The sequence below is a fragment of the Mesitornis unicolor genome, unplaced genomic scaffold (assembly GCF_000695765.1).
Source record: "Mesitornis unicolor isolate BGI_N332 unplaced genomic scaffold, ASM69576v1 scaffold13222, whole genome shotgun sequence".
Taxonomy (NCBI): domain Eukaryota; kingdom Metazoa; phylum Chordata; class Aves; order Mesitornithiformes; family Mesitornithidae; genus Mesitornis; species Mesitornis unicolor.
This window is the reverse complement of record NW_010167386.1, coordinates 3,228-23,291: the sequence shown is the minus strand read 5'-3', so window position 1 is coordinate 23,291 and position 20,064 is coordinate 3,228. Positions and strand designations below refer to the sequence as shown.

The window sequence follows — 20,064 nt, the reverse complement described above, 5'->3', positions numbered from 1 at the left end:
CCTGCTGATGCATCTCTGCATCGTCCACCTCTCATCCATTTTCTGAGCATTCAGGTTTATGAAATCTCTACCTGGCTTCATGTTTAGGAAGACTGAACTATTTGTCATCCAGATGGAGCCCGATAGGCGACTTTGTACTCTCTGATACTCCACTTCTTTTTAAAAGTCTTTAAAACTGTTTACCACAGGTGTGTTATCTTACCATTTCCTTCTCATTTCTCTCTTAACAGTTTCCTTTAAGTTAATGCTATGTGTTTAAAAAGATAGTATCACCAAGATAAATTAAGCATGCATATTATTCAATTGTTTAAATACAAATATCCCCTGGTTCTCTTCAGCCTGCTTATCAGTTTGAACGTTTTTTACCCCAGCAGGAAAAACTGGTATGAATTTTGCTGAACTTGTATATTGTATTTCAGGCAACAATAGCTCCCTGTTCGATTTTTAGTTCAATATTGTGGTTTGAAAAATCTGCAAATTATCAGACTGTGGAATTAGGATGATAATTCAGGAGTTATGCCTTTGACTTAAGGGACTGTAACAAAAGTGGATAATTTACCCTTTTTACCCATTTGTACCTTCTCCCATTCTCCTCAGGAGGACCATATCTGTGGATGGAACAAATAGGCTCCAGGTCCTGTTAATTCCTTCTTTTCCCAGTTGCTTCAGAGCAGACAGTTAGCATGAGAAAAGCATAGACAGCAACAGGACTGGTCTTAGCATGCATCATATATTAGTGGTGTTTTGAAGCCCTGTCCAAAACTGTAATGCTGGTAAATCCATGAAGAATTCATTCAAATCTGAACATAAGTTGATGACCTTGATTTTGCTGCAAAGTATTTCAGCACCTGGAGCTCTGCTTCCACATATACACAGACCATTTCTGTCTCAATAGAAGGTGAGCACCTGTGAGCATCAGGAAACTGATTATTTCTCCTGACTACTTCATCTCTGAAACTTGATTTTAGAAACACTGAGAACACCTACACATCATGCTGTACTCGAAGTGGCAGTGATAGTTTTCTCTAATGGTGCCCTCTCTTCTTTGTATGCAGTAGCACAGCAGTTAAAGAAATCTACGGCATCGTGGAGACCCAAGTAAAATTAATTTCTTTATTTGAGGGGATTTGAATTTACCTCTCAGATGTCACTGAGGTTTTGACTGCTGGAATGTATGGCAGCTAGGAAGGAGGATGGAGATACTCTGCTCTGGCTGTTAAAGTTGACCCACTGTGTTTAGAGTAAAATTAATTGAATGTGGTCAAAAAGAGTTATCAGGGTGAAAAGAAAGAGTTATTAGGGCTGCCTGTGTTGGTGATTAAGGCAGTCACTTGAAAATCTTCTTTCCAGTGCTTCTGATGTGGATTGTATGTACAACATTTGTATCATATAGAAAGTTGGAGCTGGAAGCCAGTCCCCGGGGAAGGTCCCCTATGGGTAAGTGTCACGCTAGCTCTTCCTCTCCCTGGCACTAATAGCCACCCAGTGGTACACCACTATGTGGTAATGTCTCCTCAAAAAAACCCAAAGCGTGACAGTCGCAGTCGTTAAATGAGGTCGATTATCAATCCGACCCTTCTTTTGCAGTGAACAAAGGCATCCTAAGCTGATTCAGGCTTTCCTACCATATGGAGAACTATAATACTCCATTTATTGGGATAAACACTGCAATGTAACTTAGCTGAGCAGCAGTTACATGGCGACTTACTTGCATGACATGGTGCAGGATCCTGTACAGAACAGTTTACTTCCATGAGGCATGTTACAAAAAAAAAAATATTATGTCGTATTTCCATAATTTCCATTTTAATGCCAATTCAGTCATATCATATAGGCACTTTTGGAACTAAAAAAAAAGATAAAAACTAGAGTCTTATGCTGAGGATAATCTGTTTCATTCATAAGTCATCATAGATTCACATCTTGATATCATTCATAAAGAATCACAAGTCCTAGAAAGTGGCTGAAGTCTGCAAGAAAAGGGGAACAGAGAGAAAACAGGCTTTGTAATTAAAAGCTATATATGGTAAGTACAGTAAGGTTTACTTGCTGTGGAGACATAAACCCTCTTTTCCTTATCTGCCACTGAAGAGCCTAATTTCATACATAGTTATCAGGAAAAAACATTTGGGTATTTTCTCACATGAAACATTTTGTTGTTCTTTGTCTGTGCCCCACAAATACTACCAATGAGCCTCCTGGAGAGCAGCCTGTGTGACAGCTCAAGGTCATATTTTCCCAGCAGCAATTTAAGATTAGATAGTAGCTGGGGAATAATTATTATCCTAATGAGCTTGACTCTTCTACCTGAAAATATCTGCTTTAATCTTCTTAATAGTCTTCTGGAATTAACTATATGAAGAAGAAAGACCAAAGAAAACCAGATAAGGCAAATGATTTTGGTCTGTTTTGTGGCTTTGAACTAATCCTTTGGTGCAACATCTTTGGAAAGCTGGTGTCTTTAGATCTTCCCCAAATTCTCTTGAAAACTAAAAGGTGACTTTCATGTGTTACACGCTCCCTGTAAACAGATCTGACAGGACTTAATGTTAACCAACTGTCAGTAACTTCTAAGACCTTTTTTACTACACCACTCATTACTGTGAATATGTTCTATTAATTTATAAAAGATGGATGAAAGTGGAATATAATGAAGATTTTTCATTTTGAATTTCTGCAGAAAATAAATTATTGATAATAGAAACATAGTAAACTTATCTGCTCTAAACTAAATGAAATTATCTTATAGATCAAATTATATAAGGTAGAAAATTCAATCTTTCTTCTAATATGGCACTGTTTTCTTTTTATTTCTTTTTCATTTCAAGCTTTCTAGCCAAACTATATGTGTGAAGGGTCTTTAGGCCGTTTAGAGTGCCACAGCTTTTGGTTATCACTTTGAGATTGGCACAGAGTTCCTGAGAAGGAGATTAAGTGGCATCAAACCCAAAACATGTGAGGATAGAGAAGCTGTGTCTATCTAGCTAGAGACAATATGAAACTGAAGCTACCATTTTCCCTTCCCTTCCCTTCCCTTCCCTTCCCTTCCCTTCCCTTCCCTTCCCTCTTTCCCATTTTCAGCGATGTTTCATGGTTTTTATGCAGCAAGTATTATTGAAAAACATTCCAGAGTCCATCTAAACAAGTGCATATAGTGTACTGATCATACAGTGATTTAACCTAAATTTAAGTCTAATGTGTGATTCTTAGTCACTGCCTTGCCCCATCTCAACTCAGGAAGAGAACATGTAGAGAAGAATCTGGGGTTGATAAGGTACCCAGCTGGGCTTTCAACATCTGCTACAAAGGGCAATAATTAAATTTGACTTCAGAAAAGAAAAAAGCATGAGTATTTTTCTGTTACTTCAATTGCATTTGAGCCCTTAGAGTTTTACTCTTATTACATAACCATCTACCATTTTTTTTTTATTTTTTTTTTTTCTATTTTCCAGGACATTTAACAGGCCCTTAATTCTGGGATTTGTTAAGAGCCAGCTGAGATTTCAACTGTTACATTGCTGAGCTGTCCAAAGCAATTTCAGGCACACACACACACACACACACACACACACACATGCACATGAATAAACCTGCCAGGTTCAGAAAGACGCCTGACTGCTGTCTCGTTATTTTCACATGTAGGTCTTATATAATATCTTCATCGCCTTCACCCAGATGCACAGGTATGAAGAGATTGAATCCATCGATGTCTTTGCTGGCTTCGCTCGCTTCTTCGTGGTGGGGCTGGGTGGCGTGCTGTTTGGCATCGTCTTTGGATTTGTTTCGGCACTCATGACTCGTTTCACCCACAATGTTTCTGCTATTGAACCCCTGCTGGTCTTCATGTTCAGCTACCTGTCATACTTGTCTGCTGAAACCCTTTACATCTCGGGAATTTTGGCGTGAGTATCCCTTATGGTTTTTTGGGCCCCGTCTTGAGGGAAGTGGCATTGTTTTGAGGAGGTGGTTTTCTCGAGGTTGATATAACACAGGCATTGTCAGTCTCCGGCCTAGACATTTGCAGTGAAAGGCTTCTAAAAGGTCTGTAAAATGTGGTAGTAACTAGGAAAAGCAAACCCACAGTCAGAGTAGACATAGATGTACTACAGAGGAGTGGATATCTGTTTGGAAGTTTTTTGCATTTTTGCCCATTGGAAAAAATATTGCAAGCTGTAGGTAAAGTAACTAGTGCTGCCACCATCTGGCTGCTACCTCTGATAAGACCAGCTGAATGAGAGAATGATTTGAAAATAGACCAGGCATCTGCATTTATAAGCTATATTTATCTGTTATTTCTAAGCAACATCACCATCAGATTGCAATGGGATGAAAAGTAATGTCTAAAGAAAACAAAATGAAAGAAAACAATGTCTGAGTTTTTGCTTTTGCATACAGCTGTGAAAACCAGCTCTAATGTGATTTACTGAAATGACATTACATTTGAACAGCATCACTGGAACTGACATTGAGCAAAACCCAACAATTGAGTACATCAAGCATATATGCACACATCAAGCGTATACTTATATGCATAGATAGACTCATGTATATGGGTATTGACATTATGAGAAAACCCCTGGAAGGTGAATTTAAAAGATACTGCACCTAACAACCCCTCAGCAGGGTAAGGTATAAAGAAATGGGAACCTGATGGTGGTGAATGCTCCAGTTAGTGCTGCTGGTAGCTGTGGCCTCAGTGCCCAGCTGATGGGTGGCAGCAGCTTGCATGGCCTGTGTTGGCTCTGAGGTTGCATTTCTGCAGGTAACAGGGTCTTGTAGGCCCTGGATCTCCAGACAGGAGTTCCCTTTATTGAGGACAAACTGGTTTAAACCTAGCAAATATAAGCATGTGGCTGTTGATATCCAGGCAGGTACATTTACTCACCTCTACTTGTCAAACCCTGATTTGTTTAGCTTCAGAGCAGAATTTGCTTTGTAAAAACAACCTTTCCAGGATGGCCCTGGGAAGCAATATTTGAATATTTAATCATATTAAATAAATACTTAGGAGATATGTTTTTCTGAGCAACTAGTCAAAGAAGACGAATCTTGTACTATGTTTTGCATATCCCACACATTTGCTGTGATTGAGGTGACTGGTGACTTTTGTTGAGCAGGGTTAGACCTACTATGTAGCAGGCAGTAATATCATATAGACCCTTCCCTACCTACGCTGCCCAAAATACTGCTTCCCTGCCTATTTGTTACACTAGACTACGTAGCTCTTTATTTCTTTTGCTTCTTATTTTCATTAGAGTGCTGAAATTATTAGTAATAAAAGAATGTTAATATAATTGGGATTTATTATTCTTACTGCTTCATTAAGGAAATTATTGCTTGTTTTAGGGATGGGAACTTATTGTCACCCTTCTGAATTATTGAGAAATTCATTCATTTTTCACTTGGATCATGAAAGTCTATTATGCCTGTCTCTGGAAGTCAACAGTATTAAACATTAATGCCTAATGGCCTTGTCTTAGAGTGTCCTTGGACCTGCTAAATGTCTCAGCTCCACCGGAATACCCTTGAGATTTCTTAAGTGGAAATTAAATGAGCAGAAACTAGATGAAGGGTTATTTAATGAACAGTCAGCGTTCTTTGAATTCACAAGTTGAGAAAAATATCATCACAAGAAGGAATAAAAAGAATAAAATAATATCAGTATGAACTAGATAGATGATGGAATATGTTACTGGCATAGGACTCAATCTATTTATTACCTATGACTATGGAAAATAAAGCAGGGAAAAGGAAACCCCTTCAGTAGTGCTGCTCAAAGACTATTGCTCCATGTGACTGCTACAAGCATCTGTGCTCAGTGGCTGCCGATACTTCTGAACCAGGGTCTAGTCTTCATTAACAGCAAAGAGGTGGAAAACATCCCTTGGCTTCCTTAGGCACATTCCCCACACCCTGGGTAACTAAAAGGGGGAAGGTCAGGTCTGTAGGATATCTCAATTCCCCCTTGCTGTACAGCAATGGGCTGCTGTGGGTGGAAAGTCACCGCAGCTTACCCTGGCCCCACTGATTTGCCACCCAGCTGGGAGGGAGCCACTGGGAGCTTTGGACCTGGCGTACGACTACCACCATGTTCTCCCACCACCACCTCAAATAAGATCACTAAGAGGCAGGTTATGTCCCTCTAACCGATCTGCCCATAGGCTGGTACAGAACTGACTTGCCCTTTGTTTGAGACTCAAATATTTGGTACTTGATGGCGGTGTGATAGGCACTCAGGATAAAATGGACTTTGAACTGGAACGTGAAACCCTCACTTCCTCATCAGGAAGACCAATTGGTTTTCTTCTTTTTTCCTGTATGCAGAATGCATTCATAAAGCTGAATGAATATGCTTTGCTATTTAATAAAATAGCTAATGTTACTGGAGAAATAAAATGCTTCTTGGTATTAGATAGGTAAAATACTGGTGATGGAGATTGCAGGTAATGAAAGTTGAGGTTGTTCTTAAATGAACACAGGTTGTGGCTGATCTCTGACATTTTGCCTGGTACAGGATGACAGCATGTGCAGTGACAATGAAAAAATATGTGGAGGAGAACGTTTCCCAGAATTCCTATACCACTATAAAATATTTCATGAAGATGCTAAGCAGTGTCAGCGAGACCCTGATTTTTGTGTTCATGGGAGTGTCTACAGTGGGGAAAAACCACGAGTGGAACTGGGCCTTCATTTGCTTCACTCTGCTCTTCTGCCTCATTTGGCGGACACTAAGTAAGTCAGCTTTTGCAGGCTTCCTCCTGTGCACCTCTGAGAGAAACCCTTTGGTGCAAAGGTATGTTAGAAAATTCTGTACAGACTGGTATAACCGGTTTAATTGTGAATTTACTAGGATTACTTTATGGACAAGTTAATTTCACAAATCTACACATGGAGAAAAAGGGGGAAAAAAACCCAAACAAATCTCAATGCCAGTCTCCAAGCACAGACTTTATGATTAGGTGACAATGAAATATTTTAAGCAAAATTAAAATATTACCATGATTATGCCACTGTAGATGCTGATATCTTAGTTAACTATATGCCCTTGGGTAAGTGGGCTTCTTAATGATTCGATTGCACACTGTAATTAACTTACTAATTAGATAATGTACATCAGCATGCTTCTGGTGCTATGACACTACAGGTCCTGGGCCAGCAGTGCTGGAGGCATTGAAAAAGAGGGAAGGTGAAAATTAGCAGTGATGGATAATGGAACAGGGACTCAGTTTCGCTCCTTATACCACCTCTAGGCCAACCACACTATGCTGCTGCTCCCCACAAGTCAACTCTGAAATTTTAAACTGCTAGAGAAGAGTGCCTGATTGAAATTACTTAGTTTCTGCAAACAGTATCTTTCCATTCCAGCAAAGGTCTCCTACTCCCTAATCTGTGAGACTGGGACTCCTCCACCATGGGCATGGCAGTTTATAGATTATGTCACATGAGCTTTGGGACACAATTTCTCATCTTTTAATGTACAGGATGAGTTGGCAGTAATGTTGAAAAAGGAGAGCATTAAGAAGGCTGGTAGTGTTCTGCAGGTGACAGCAGTCCTGGCAGACTTCTCGTATAAGCTTCTCTTGTGCCTGTTAGCCAATTTGCTGCAACTGTGGGAGCGGACCTGTTGCCCATGAATTATGCCATCATTTTTTTGAACCTGGATATTCTGTTCTGACATGCTTTAGCTTCTGAGTGCCTGAATTTAGCATCTAATAACTTTTTTTTTGAGTTTCATTAGGATTTTTCAGAGTAATTTATATTTTTTTAAGAAAATGAGAAATCCAAATAGTCCATCAGATGGCCTTGGAAGAAATATTCTGAACACTGGAATTTAGACACTTACTTGGCTACATAAGTTAGTAGGTTAGTTTCCCCATGCTTCATTTATAATCAGAAGAGGCTTTTCTGGAGCATCCTGTGAGGCAGGAATCTACATTGGGCACTTGCCACCACATTTGCTGGCATTCAGCCCTTTTCTACATTCCCTTTACATACAAAGCCCAGGCTTGAGCACTGGGCATCGGCCCTGTATCATCTGCTAGGGCATTGAGGAGGAACAAGGCCTGTCAGGTGATTTATCAGGGCCAGCTGTGACCTGTAGGGGAGGACAAAAAGGAGTTGAGAGTAAAAAACAAGTGATGGATCCTGGAGACAGATTGCTGAATCAGCTGAAGAATATGCTTTTTCTTCTCTACCACTCACAAAGAAGGAAGGAATGGCTGAAGATGCGAAGGTTGAGCACAGCCTCAACTGCAGTGACCATGAGACTGTGGATGCTAAGATCTTGAGAGGAGTGAGCAAGCCAACAAACAGCAGAACTACAACCTGGACTTCAAAGAGCAGATTTTGGCCAGTTGAAGTGGTTGACAATGTGGTAAGGGAATTGGCTGGACCACTGAGCTCAAGATAGTGGTCTAGCTGGTGGATCATGGCATTCTTTAAGGTTCAGAACAGGGACCAATATTGTTCTAATGTCTTCACTAATGACCTGCAGGATGGAATGAAGTGCATATTGAATAAGTATGTGGCTGACATGGAACTGCAGGGCACAGTCAATATTCTGGATGGCTTTCATGTAAAGAGATCTGGACAGGCTGGAGAAATGGGTTGACTGAAAGCTCATGAAGTTCAAGAAGAGGACATGCAAGGACTTACATGTGAGTTGGAATAACTCCATTAACCAGTACAGATTTGGATTCCACTAAGCAGCTCTACAGAAGAGAACGTGACCTGGTAGACAACAGGTTGAACACAAGTCAGAATTATGTCCTCGTGACAAAGAAGGCCAACCATGTCTTGGGCTACGTTACCAAGTGTGTAGCCAGCAGGTCCAGCAAAGCATTTCTTCTCCTCTCTTCAGCAGAGGTGGAAGTGTGTGCTTGCAGTGAGCTGAAAACAAGAAACTGACTCAGCAGATGAATGCCAAGTGAAGTTTTTATTTTCTACCTCAGCTTTTATAGCTACAGAGAAGGACCCAACTATGCAGCCAGTCAGGATGTTTACATACAACAGCACTTTCCCATCCATCATTCCCATACTTTATGGCCAGGTGTTTCAAGACCGAGATAGCCTGTCATACACCACACATACCATTCAACCAGTGTTCTGGTCGAGATAACCCAGGCACACAGTGCTTTGTGTAGTTTTGAACTCCTACTTTTAGGCTGGCCCAAGGTCCTGTTATACTCAACAACAACACAGTTCAATCTTCCAAAGATTGCCTTTGTATAAATCCCAGCTGCTGTTTGTGTTCTCTTAATAATGTTCTCATGGGAATCCCAGCTTCTGCAGTGCCTTGGTTTGCAGCCTGCTGATGCTTCTCTGCACGTGCTATCTCCAGAGTACTCTCTCCAGTTCTAGGCTTCCCAGTATAAGAAGGACATGGATGTTCTAGATCAAGTGCAATATAGTCCACCAACCTGTTCAGAGGCTGAAGCACTGGATGTACAAGGAGAGTTTGAGAGTCCTGGGTCTATACATCCTGGGGAAGTTATGACAGAGGAGACACCTCATTACTTTCTACAAGTACCTGATCAGAGGAGAGAGAGAAGATGGAGCCAGACACTTCTCAGCCGTGCACAGCAATAGGACAAGAGGCAATAGACACAAGCTGGAACACGAGAAATTCTGATTAGACAGCAGGAACCCATTTCTTAACACAAGGTTGATTCAATACTGTAACAATGGCCCAGCTCTCCATTCTTAAAGGTATTCAAGACTTGACTGGAGCTTTCAGCAACCTGAGCCAATTAGCTCTGCTTTGAGTAGGGATTTCAACTAAATGACCTCCAAAGTCAACTAAATGACCTTTCCAGTCTGCAGTACTGTAACATTTGGGGCCAGCTAAGTGCTGGCATCAAACATCTGAGATTAAGGTGCTATTTCTTAAATCTCTCAGGTGGCTTGCCCCTCAGTCAAAAAGAATACCAGAACTTGACCCTCAAAGCCCATACATATTTCAAGACCTTTGACTTTTAAGCCTGGGAGCCCTGGAGGAAGGCATTTAACCAGAGGAAAAAGAGGAAAGGGGAACCTGTGAAGGTTCAAGTACATGCAACTGAACAGTTGTATTATATAGGGATGACACGAGTACTCAACAGCAGAGGTGATATAATTCTTGTGAGCTGACAGCAAAAAGAAAGTAATTAAATACTTTCTCGCTAATCCAGGCCAATGTATGACCTCCAAGTTTTTAAAGGCTTACTTTTGGACTCCATATTGGAATATCCTTCCAATCGAGACAGAAAAGATGCTCTCCTGTTGCAAAACTCTTTTGTTGCAACATGTCCATCCTCCTCTCAAACACCAAGGGGAGTGCTAGAGCTTTCCACAGGAAGGCTGAAATATTTTCCGCTAAATTTGTTTGCTAAAATGAATACTTCATTTTCTCTGAAGCTTGAAGAGAACTGGCCTCACAGATGTGATACCTCACATATGCAGTTTCAGTCTGAGTGGCTGATGTCTGGCATAGTTATAAGCAGCCAAGGTCTTATACGAAGAGTGATCCACAACCTACATAATGAGATACTGTTACTGGCCTTACCTATAAAAATCCACTGAATTTATCAGAGACAGCTATGTAAAATAACACCAGTAATTCTCAGAAGTTGTCAGCTTTTACTTCAGTAATTTAATAGTTTCCATACAAAACATAGGATACATGTTTCTTATGGAAGATGAAGAAGATTAAGAGTGAATCAAGCAAACTGCTAAATGTACTATATAAAGAAAAGCTGCAGTTGTTACACAGCCACAGGCTGATTAATTTTAACATTTATTAAAAGCAAAATTAAATTTGAGAAATAAGCAGAGAATTGGAGACACGATAAGACAGAGGATTAAAAATTAAAATGTTATTACTCTTTGCCTTTCAGTGAACCTGTCCATGGGACTTGTTGGTAAAGCACTGTTTGAACACTTTGGGCAGATACTGTGCAGAAAGCAGGAAAAGCTGCAAGGAAAGGCATAGGAAAACTCTCATCTAGTGGTTTGTCTTGTCTTCAGAACACTTCAGAGAAGAACTGTGCAACATAAATATAGAAAGTAAATCTTTACTCCTAATCTCACTTCTAAACCACATAAATGAATATAAATCCTGAAGCAGTTAGGAACTATAGTCTTTTATAGATTATTTCACACAAAACAGATTCAGCAGTTGATCAAAAAGAAGCTACAAGAACCCAAAATAAAAAAATAAAGGTCTGCCAACGGCTGCCTGAGCCAAGATGTTGTTTTGCTTTAAATATTTTCCTTTTCTCCTTGTTTAATAACAGTTGTGGTTTTTTCCCTTCCCAGGTGTATTTGCTCTCTTCTACATCAGTAACAAGTTCCGAACATATCCATTCACCTTCAAAGACCAACTCATTATTTCCTACAGTGGTCTTAGAGGAGCCAGCAGCTTCTCTCTTGCCTTCTTGCTTCCAGAGAAACTCTTCCCAAGAAAAAAACTGTTCATTACTGCTACTCTTGTAGTAATATATTTCACTGTGTTCATCCAAGTAAGTGTATTTCTTAATGGATTACTTTCATGTAATAGAGGTGACTGAAAGCGTCGTAGTGAAGATTGCATTGATTTTACTCTTAGACTAGGACAAGCTATCGTGTTATGTGACCAGATTCAACACTGCACTGTGTAATTGTCCTTTCAGGACTTTTTAGGTATTATTGAATAACTTTTTTCAGAAAGTCTGTATTGAAAATGTGTCTTCTAAAATATTCATGGAAAAGGGCATTTTGTGTCCAAAATCTCTTCTGTTCACTCCACGTGTGCTTCCTAGTGCTTCCAAATTAAGAATGATATTAGCTTTCCACTTCTGCACAGAATCATTCTCTACTAGTGGTGCATCTTTAACTGAACAGAAAATGAGATGTCTGTTTTATGAAGGATGTGAATTTTTTACTTTTGTCTTCATTCATTTTGGAGACATTTTGAAATCTTTTGTAAAAGAACATTAAAGAATAATAAAGTTAATAGTTCAGATTTCTAAGAATAGGTTTCTGGTGCTACTTCAGACATTTGGCTTACACTACTGTATGAGAAGGAACTGAATCTTCTGGGTTGTGCATCCCATATTACATATCTTCCCATAAAAGTATCTCAGATACTCTAGGGTGCCAACAGGACACTATGCACTTGTGGCTAGGCACTTTTATTCCATCAAAATGTTGCAGAAAAAAATATTTGGTTTTATTTCTGCTTTTTAGATGCTTTTCTGTAGCAGTGCAGTAAAGAATGTGGAACATCTGAAAATGGTTTCTAAGTGAAAAAAAAACCCAAAATACTTAATTCTGAAAATGTTGAAGTAAGAGGTTTCAAGATCGAAAACACCTCACAAAGAGAAAGTTTTATTTCAAGTGAGTGCTGTTTTGAAGAAGGCTGGCAATGAGTCAGTCACTTTACATAGTTAAAACATGTTGATAACTTCAATCTTGATTTAAAAAAAAGGATGCATATTTTTTTACAAGTTTTTTGTTTTAATCTTCCTCCGTAGCTCTGCATAAAAGTAATAAATAATTCTTGTGTCTAGGACACAGGTTTCCTAATTGATGAAAATTAAATGCTTTTGCTTTCTTTCTGCTTTTTCTAAAAGATAACTAACATTCCAACTCATTGTTCCAAATGTAGGGAATCACAATTGGACCTTTGGTCAGATATCTAGATGTTAAAAAGACCAACAAAAAGGAGTCCATCAATGAAGAAATTCATGTGCGAGTAAGTTTTTTGTATGAGTTGCTGATATTCTAAAAAGAATAAGAGAAAGTGTATTCCAAAAGAGCTGGAGAGAGGAAGGCATTTTGTAGCACTGGCATTGGTGGATTTGGACACTGAATGCTTTTACTGACATTTGGAGGAAATCCTAGGCATAATATTATAAAATATGATATCTCATTTATATTCATAGAGACTAACATATTATAAACCTGTACCACAACTGCTCCATTGTAGCAGAAAATGCACTTGTCATCCTTCCCAGCTAGATTTGTCAGATACCTTTGTTGCCATCTTTTGACTGGTTCTAGACACACTGACACCTTAGAAATCTTTAATCAAGATTTACTGAACAGAAATGAGTTGAACCATTGGTCTGCAAATTTAGTTTCTATTTATTATTTTCCCCTCTCAAACATGTCCTTTAGCTCTCAAATTACCACTATATAAAATAACAGAAAGCTGCTCAAATTGACTTAAACACTACGCAAAATATATGTCTATTATTTTTTTTTCGCTATAGGGAATAGATTTGAAATTAACAAAAACATTGTGCCTTAAAATTAGGCACATGCAGAGACATTAGTAAAATTAGAGCATTCCAGCTGATTTGATGTGCATTTAATTCTTACTGTTGCAACATTTACACTTAACCTTGAAAGCAATTTCTATTTAAAAGCACCACTTATAACAATATATATGTTAGAACTGTCCATTTTTCTGTCTGCTTCTATAATGCTGGAAACATACAAAGATGACTGAAAATTCTGGTAGTTAGCAGTGATGAACTTACCACTTTCATGACAATTTGCAAAATCCTCAGAGGACTCGTCGGTCAAGGCAAAGGTTAAGGTGTGGTGTACCTGGCCTTGTGCCACTCTCAGGGAGGTCACATATGCAGAAGGGAAACTTGGTTGACAGAACCAATAATTTAGGTTTTTGTCTCAGTTCACAAAGAGGACCAGACAATTTGGATGCTCAGTTTCATCTTCCATTGGACACAGTCCTTTACTTGGGCCTATATGTTGGTGGGTGATGGTGAGACAATAGCAGACTGATAGAGTAGTTGCCTCCATCAAAATATTGCCACTGCAGCCAAGCATAGGAGCTGCAACAGCAGGATTTTTGCCTTGATTTTAGAGAAATGAGGATACTTTCACAATTAACTCTGTTGTAGCTTAACTCTAGTTGGCAACTCAGACCCACACAGCTGGTGGAATAAGGGACAGAGTCAGAAGAGTAAAACTGAGAAAACTCGTGGGTTGAGACAAAGACAGTTCAATAGCTAAAGCAAAAGCCGCACGTGCAAGCAAAGCAAAACAAGGAATTGATACACTACTTCCCATCAGCAGGCAGATGTTCAGCCATTTCCAGGAAAGCAGCGCTTCATCACACATAATGGTGACTTTGGAAGACAAACTCTGAATGTCCCCTTCTTCCTTCTTCTTCCCCCCAGCTTTGTATGCTGAGGAAGACACCATATGGTATGGGATATCCCTTTGTTCAGTTGGGGTCAGCTCTCTCAGCTGTGGTCTCTCCCAGCTTCTTGTACAGCCCCAACCTACTTGCTGGTGAGGTGGTGTGAGAAGCAGAAAAATGCCTTGAGTCTGTTTAAGCACTGCTCAGCAATAACGAATACATCCTGTGTTGTCAACACTGTTTCCACAACAAATCTAAAACATAGCCCCATACGATTTACTATGAAGCAAATTAACTCTAACCCAGTCAAAACCAACCAAACTCACACCTTCCAATTAAAAAAATCTCAAAATCCTGTCAACCATTGCGTATTTGTGGTGACATTATTTTCTCAAACTGACCACTTTAATTTTTTCCGTGTTTGTTTCTTTAGTTGATGGATCACTTGAAGGCTGGTATTGAAGACATATGTGGACATTGGAGTCATTATCAGCTGAGAGATAAGTAAGCATCTTTAATTGCAGCCTACTGTAATAAAATAACCTATCAGGTAAAATAAAACAGGTAAATAGAATAGGAAATTAATCTTGTGCCCCATAAAGCTAAAATAGCATGAAAATATTGAGGACGTGTCCAATATCTCTTTCAAAAAAGTGAACTCCTAAGTAACCATTATCTCTTGGGAACACAGTGTTCATATGTTGTCTACTAAATTGCTTCTGCACAAACAAGCAGAAAATAATCCTACAACATATGAACTCATGCTGAAGGCATCAGCCTGCACACATAGCTTTGGCATAAATCATAGATCTATAGCAGTGGTCCTTTAGATCTGGATTTAGATCAGAATCTATGTAAGGTGCCAGTGCTCACTGACTTTTGCTGTAAGACTCCACTGCAAGTATGATGCCTTGTTGGTGAGTACAGATTCAATAATAATTAGGCACCTGTCCTTACAGGTTTTTGTATTCAGTAACATTTATATTAAGAGTACTGAAAGGGAATGGTTGAATTTAAGTATCTCGTACCATAAGCAGATACTTTCAAGGTGGTCATCACTTAGAAACATAGGACCTGCACTGTGTCCTCTGTCAGCAGGATGAAGCGGTTTTGTGAAGTTTGTGGTTCTTCCAGGCATTACCAGAAGAGATGGACTTGCTGTAGTGAGCTGCTGATGCCTTTTCCCTAAGGGAGCTTTGTGATCATGTTAGCCATCACTGCATCATGTAAAGGAGGTGTAGGGAGAGACTAACCTTCCTTTTCCACAAACATCATATTATGATGCCATGGGCTAAAAGTTATCCCTGAGGCTATGCCTAGACTTCTGTGCTGGAGTACTCTGTCTCACCTCTCAACACTGAATGCAAGTAATCCAACCAAGGGGGGTCTGCTGGGACATGTGGCAACTCCTTTCATGACTGGGTATTCTCTCTGTAGAAATCAGGAATTAAGAGTGGGAAGAATGTAGCTGGTTTGCATTCAGTTCTCATCCCAACAGGGAGTAATGATGTAGCTAGGGCACATACCTGGACCCAGAAGCGAAAACGTTCTGTTGGCTTTCACAGAAGTAGCTTTAGGACATCCATTGGGACCACACCACTGACTGTGCAGCCAATAGGCTAAACAAATCCTTCTTAGAGCAGTAATTCCATTGAAATAGCTTCCTTTCCACGTATCAGTGAGAAAAACTTATTTCTCCTTATCTCACATCTACCCAACAGTTATGAAAAGAGAACTGTGTCCAAACTCACCATAAATGCAGTGTTTCAGTTTGGGGGCAGATTCAAACAACACACTGCATGTGAAAATATTTAGTGTGAGAAGATTACATTAAAAGGTATTCCCTAGACTTTTCTATGCAACATATGCAGCATATGTATATCAGAATTAAATACCTAACTGATGACACTCCAGGCAGTTTTCTGTTACAGAGAAAAACATAAAGAGATCTAATCACAGTGAAAACATTGTGTATATCTCCCTACTATTCATGTATAAAAACTAGACTTTGCTAAGAAAAAAATGTACAAACTCTGTAGTGCTTTTTCTAGCATTGCGGAGCACATTATCTTGCTGTGGTAACTGTTTCTTCAAAAGAAACTTATAGGAAGATCTGTTGTTGTTCTGCTAAATGTCCGCCTGAAAGCACATACCTGTTCCAAAGCGCACACATATTCACATTCAAATTATGCCACACATTAGTGATATTTTACAATCTGCAGCATGCAGCACAGTATTTTGTGGTCCATTCAATTTCTCTGTTATTCCGAATACAAAGAAATATATTTGCTCTAATTGTCTGGATTCAAAATTATTCAGCAACATAATGGGCTCAAACTACTGTAACTGCTGGGCCATTTAGAGCCTCATTGGTGGCTGGCTGAATAGGCCAGGATTACTGTAAGAGCAGCTGCTGCTGTTATGCCCTACTAGAACACAACATTTGTACAAAAGTGTGGAAACTGGCCATATTCTTTTCTGACAAATGTGGTGGTGCTATATGCAAACACAGACCCAGCCTTCTTTTTTTGCTCTGATTGCAGCTTGTTTCTTTCTTTTGTCTGGTGGGCTTTGCAAACTCTGTGGACCAGCAGACCATGCCAAACGTCCCCCTGAAGGTCTCCACTCACTAGGCCTTCAGGAGTCCACAGGTGCCTCCATTTGGATTCATTTTCCACTGCTGAATTAGATATGTGTGCATTTGAATGAAGATCAGCTTGTAGCACAGAAATAAAAACACATTTCCTTTTTTTACATTTCAAATTTAATGTTTCTTTTGCAGATTTAAGAAGTTTGACAATAAATATTTGAAGAAATTCTTAATTCGGGAACACAAGCCCAAATCCAGCCTTTTGTCTCTCTACAAAAAGATGGAGATAAAACTGGCCATCGAGATGGCTGAAAGTGCCATGAATAGTTCAAAATCATCCACAGCTTCTTCACAGTGAGTACTGACCTCCTGACCCTTTGCAGAGTAGGGACAGGAGGGACAGGGACAAAAATGAGGAAACACCCAAAGGATTTTATTACTTCAATAGAAATGTAAGAAAAAACAACAGTTATGAGAAGTTGTTGTGTTGTGTTGGCAATTTGATGCTCATCATATTTGCACTTTGACTCTTTGTTCAAGTAGTGAAAATTTTAAACAGTGACATTTTCTCTGTTTTTCTTTAATGTTGGGCAGTTTTGAAGAGGAATCATAAGTCAGAGACAGAAACCACTCTGGCTGCTTTAAATCACAGCAGTGGTTCAGGGTGACCGTATTCATTGTTTAGCTGGTCATCACTGCTGGGTGCTGACAGACCTGCAGGAATAGGTAGAGCACAGGTCCCAACTTCATTATCCCAAACACAAATTTTTGCTGTAAACTGATTTCCTTGTAGCATTTGCAATTTTTGCTACTTCAGTTTGCAGTCCCTCAGGCTATCTTGCCATATTTTGTTACTTCATACCAAATTAATCCAAATTAACAGTAATGCAACTTGGTGTCAGACAGACCAGAGGATAAAACTGGTGGGATCTCCAGAGCCATCACTGAGGGAACTATCGTCTCCAAGAGACATCTGTACAAATCTTCACTCCTGCATGCTTTAACTGCTGTGCATTTATTCTCACCTCGCAACCCATTGGCCATGGTGTGGATATTGGTAATCGTGCTTGCCACCCACAAACTCTTTTCTGGGCTCCTGCTGGCTACTGTTGCTGCCTCAGCCTGCTCTCTGCTGCTGCATCCTTCAACTGCTCTCCATTTTGCAGCAGCCTCTGGCAGGGCCCAGCATATTTTCTTTTTCTGAATGTTAATCTCAACCCAGACCAGAAAGCTCAAATACCAACTCAATGTTAAATTAAAAACTCCCTTGACACTGTTTGGCTTAATCATGGCAAGACTCATCAGCTTTCTTGAAACTGATGTCAGCATGCAGTATAAGACCTGGTCCTTTTCTTTCTAAATAATTTTTTTGCTGAATGGATGATATTAAAAAAGTCTGTCAGGCTCCTTTCTGTCTGCTGTATTCCCTTAGCTGTTTTGAGCCAAGATAAAATGTACCAGCTTGGTACACAGTCTATGACAATCAAACCATATTCCTCTTCTTTTCTTGAGGGAAAGAGAAAATCAGTCCAATTTCTTCAGTGTAGTCCAGAAATCTTCTCCTGAGCAAGAATTTAGATGGAAACATTCTGATCCTTGGAGGCTGTGAGAGTGTTCTGGGAAAATACATGTTTTCCCAAGTTTTTTCTTTGCTAGATGTCCGCTGTTGAGAACTGGAGGAGACAGGATAGTGAGCTCAGTGGATCTTTGGTCTGAGACAATGCAGAAGTTTTTATATCTCCATTCTCCTGAGCAACAAAGTGAACCTGCTTAAGACTAAAAGGTTTCTAAACATAAAGTGTTTGATTGTTATCATTGATATAGCTAAAGTCCCTGTCTTCAATGAGGATAAAAAAATCTTGTCATAAGCAAGTGGACATTTGAAATCACATTCCAATGTATAACATGTAAAGCAGTATTTGCAGTGCCAGAGTAGTGAGAAAACTCTCTCACTAGCCCTTCTGATCAGTTCTGCAGCTCTTAGTCACTTGAGGGCAAATGGTCTAAAACAATCAAGGCGGATCTCAATTACTGTGTATTAGAAATTGCATTCATGCTGGTGTGATTCCGGCAGGTGGAGTGGATGTCCAATATGCAGTATTTCCTGCGCAGACTAGAGAAATTTGTCCATGGTCTATGCAACAAAGAATCCACATTTGAATGAAAATAGAGCATTTTGTTGTGATGCTTTGGAGAATATAAGCCTTAGAAATAAGGACAGAAAAAAGGCAAAAGCAGAGCCAAGCAGATAGTATGAAAACTGTGTTTGTATGGCTGTTCTTTGGAGAAAATATACCAAATACAGAGAGATGTTTTGATGCTGAGCTTATTTAATGTTTCCTTAATATTATTGCAATACTGACTTCGGTAAAAGTAAATCTACCAATTCTGATCAGTACAAATCAGAATAAACTACTGTGTTGTCATTTGTGGTGATGTAGTTGTGCAAGAGCTGTGCCTGACGAATGTTACTTCCTTCATAGGACTAGTGAAGATCGGTGGAGAGTTCACACAGATCAAAATTTTAGATATAATATATAAAAAATAAAAATAATCTTACAAGGTTTGTGGGAGGTATTTTATTTCCTCCATATATCAACTATCTCTGTGTATAAAGAAGAAAGAGATATTGTCATGTTACTCATTATAGAGAGACAGTTTTCATGGCATATTATCATTTAAGTATTTTCATCACAAATATATATCCTGTGCCGTGCTTTGTTGTGAAATGCTGGAAGTTTCAATAGGAACAAAGAAATAGTTTCAATAAGGATAGCTTTATGGGTTTGGTAACATACCAAACTTGTTTGGGGTTTTTTTTGAAAGTTCTTTTTTAATGTATTGTATATTGCACAATGCAAAAGCAATCTCTTTCTTATTACCATACCTGTGCATAATTATCAGTTGGGTAGGTTAAAATCTAATCTCATGGAAAGAACACACATTTTTTATTTGTGCTCCAGAACAATACAGACTATCTTAGAATCACAGAACCATAGAATGTGTCAGTTTGGAAGAGACCTTTAAAGGTCATCTAATCCAACTAGGGAGGTGATTCGAGACAGCCAGTATGGTTTTACTAAAGGCAAGTCCTGCCTGAACAACACAGTGCCTTTCTACAATCGAGTAACTGCACCAGTAGAGAAGGAAAGAGCAATGGATGCCATCTATGTGAATTTCCACAAGGCCTTTGACACGGTCCCACACAATATCCTTCTCTCCAAGTTGGAAAGATACAGATTTGATGGTTTGACCATTTGGTGGATAAGGAATTGGCTGGATGGTTTCATCCAGAGGGTAGTGGTCAATGGCTCAATGCCTAGGTGGAGATGGATGACAAGTAGTG

General features: G+C 39.4%; 1 protein-coding gene across 1 annotated transcript in view; it reads left to right on the top strand.

Annotated features, from left to right (window-relative positions):
• SLC9A4 (solute carrier family 9, subfamily A (NHE4, cation proton antiporter 4), member 4) overlaps positions 1-17,072 on the top strand; it is a gene marked incomplete at its 3' end in the record, with an annotated part of 22,553 nt that extends 5,481 nt beyond the window's left edge. The window contains exons 3-8 of the mRNA XM_010178683.1: positions 3,643-3,902; positions 6,515-6,732; positions 11,296-11,498; positions 12,626-12,712; positions 14,562-14,632; positions 16,911-17,072. Of these exons, the coding sequence (XP_010176985.1) occupies positions 3,643-3,902; positions 6,515-6,732; positions 11,296-11,498; positions 12,626-12,712; positions 14,562-14,632; positions 16,911-17,072 (1,001 nt within the window). The remainder of the gene's footprint in view (positions 1-3,642; positions 3,903-6,514; positions 6,733-11,295; positions 11,499-12,625; positions 12,713-14,561; positions 14,633-16,910) is intronic.
• Positions 17,073-20,064: the final 2,992 nt, after the last annotated feature.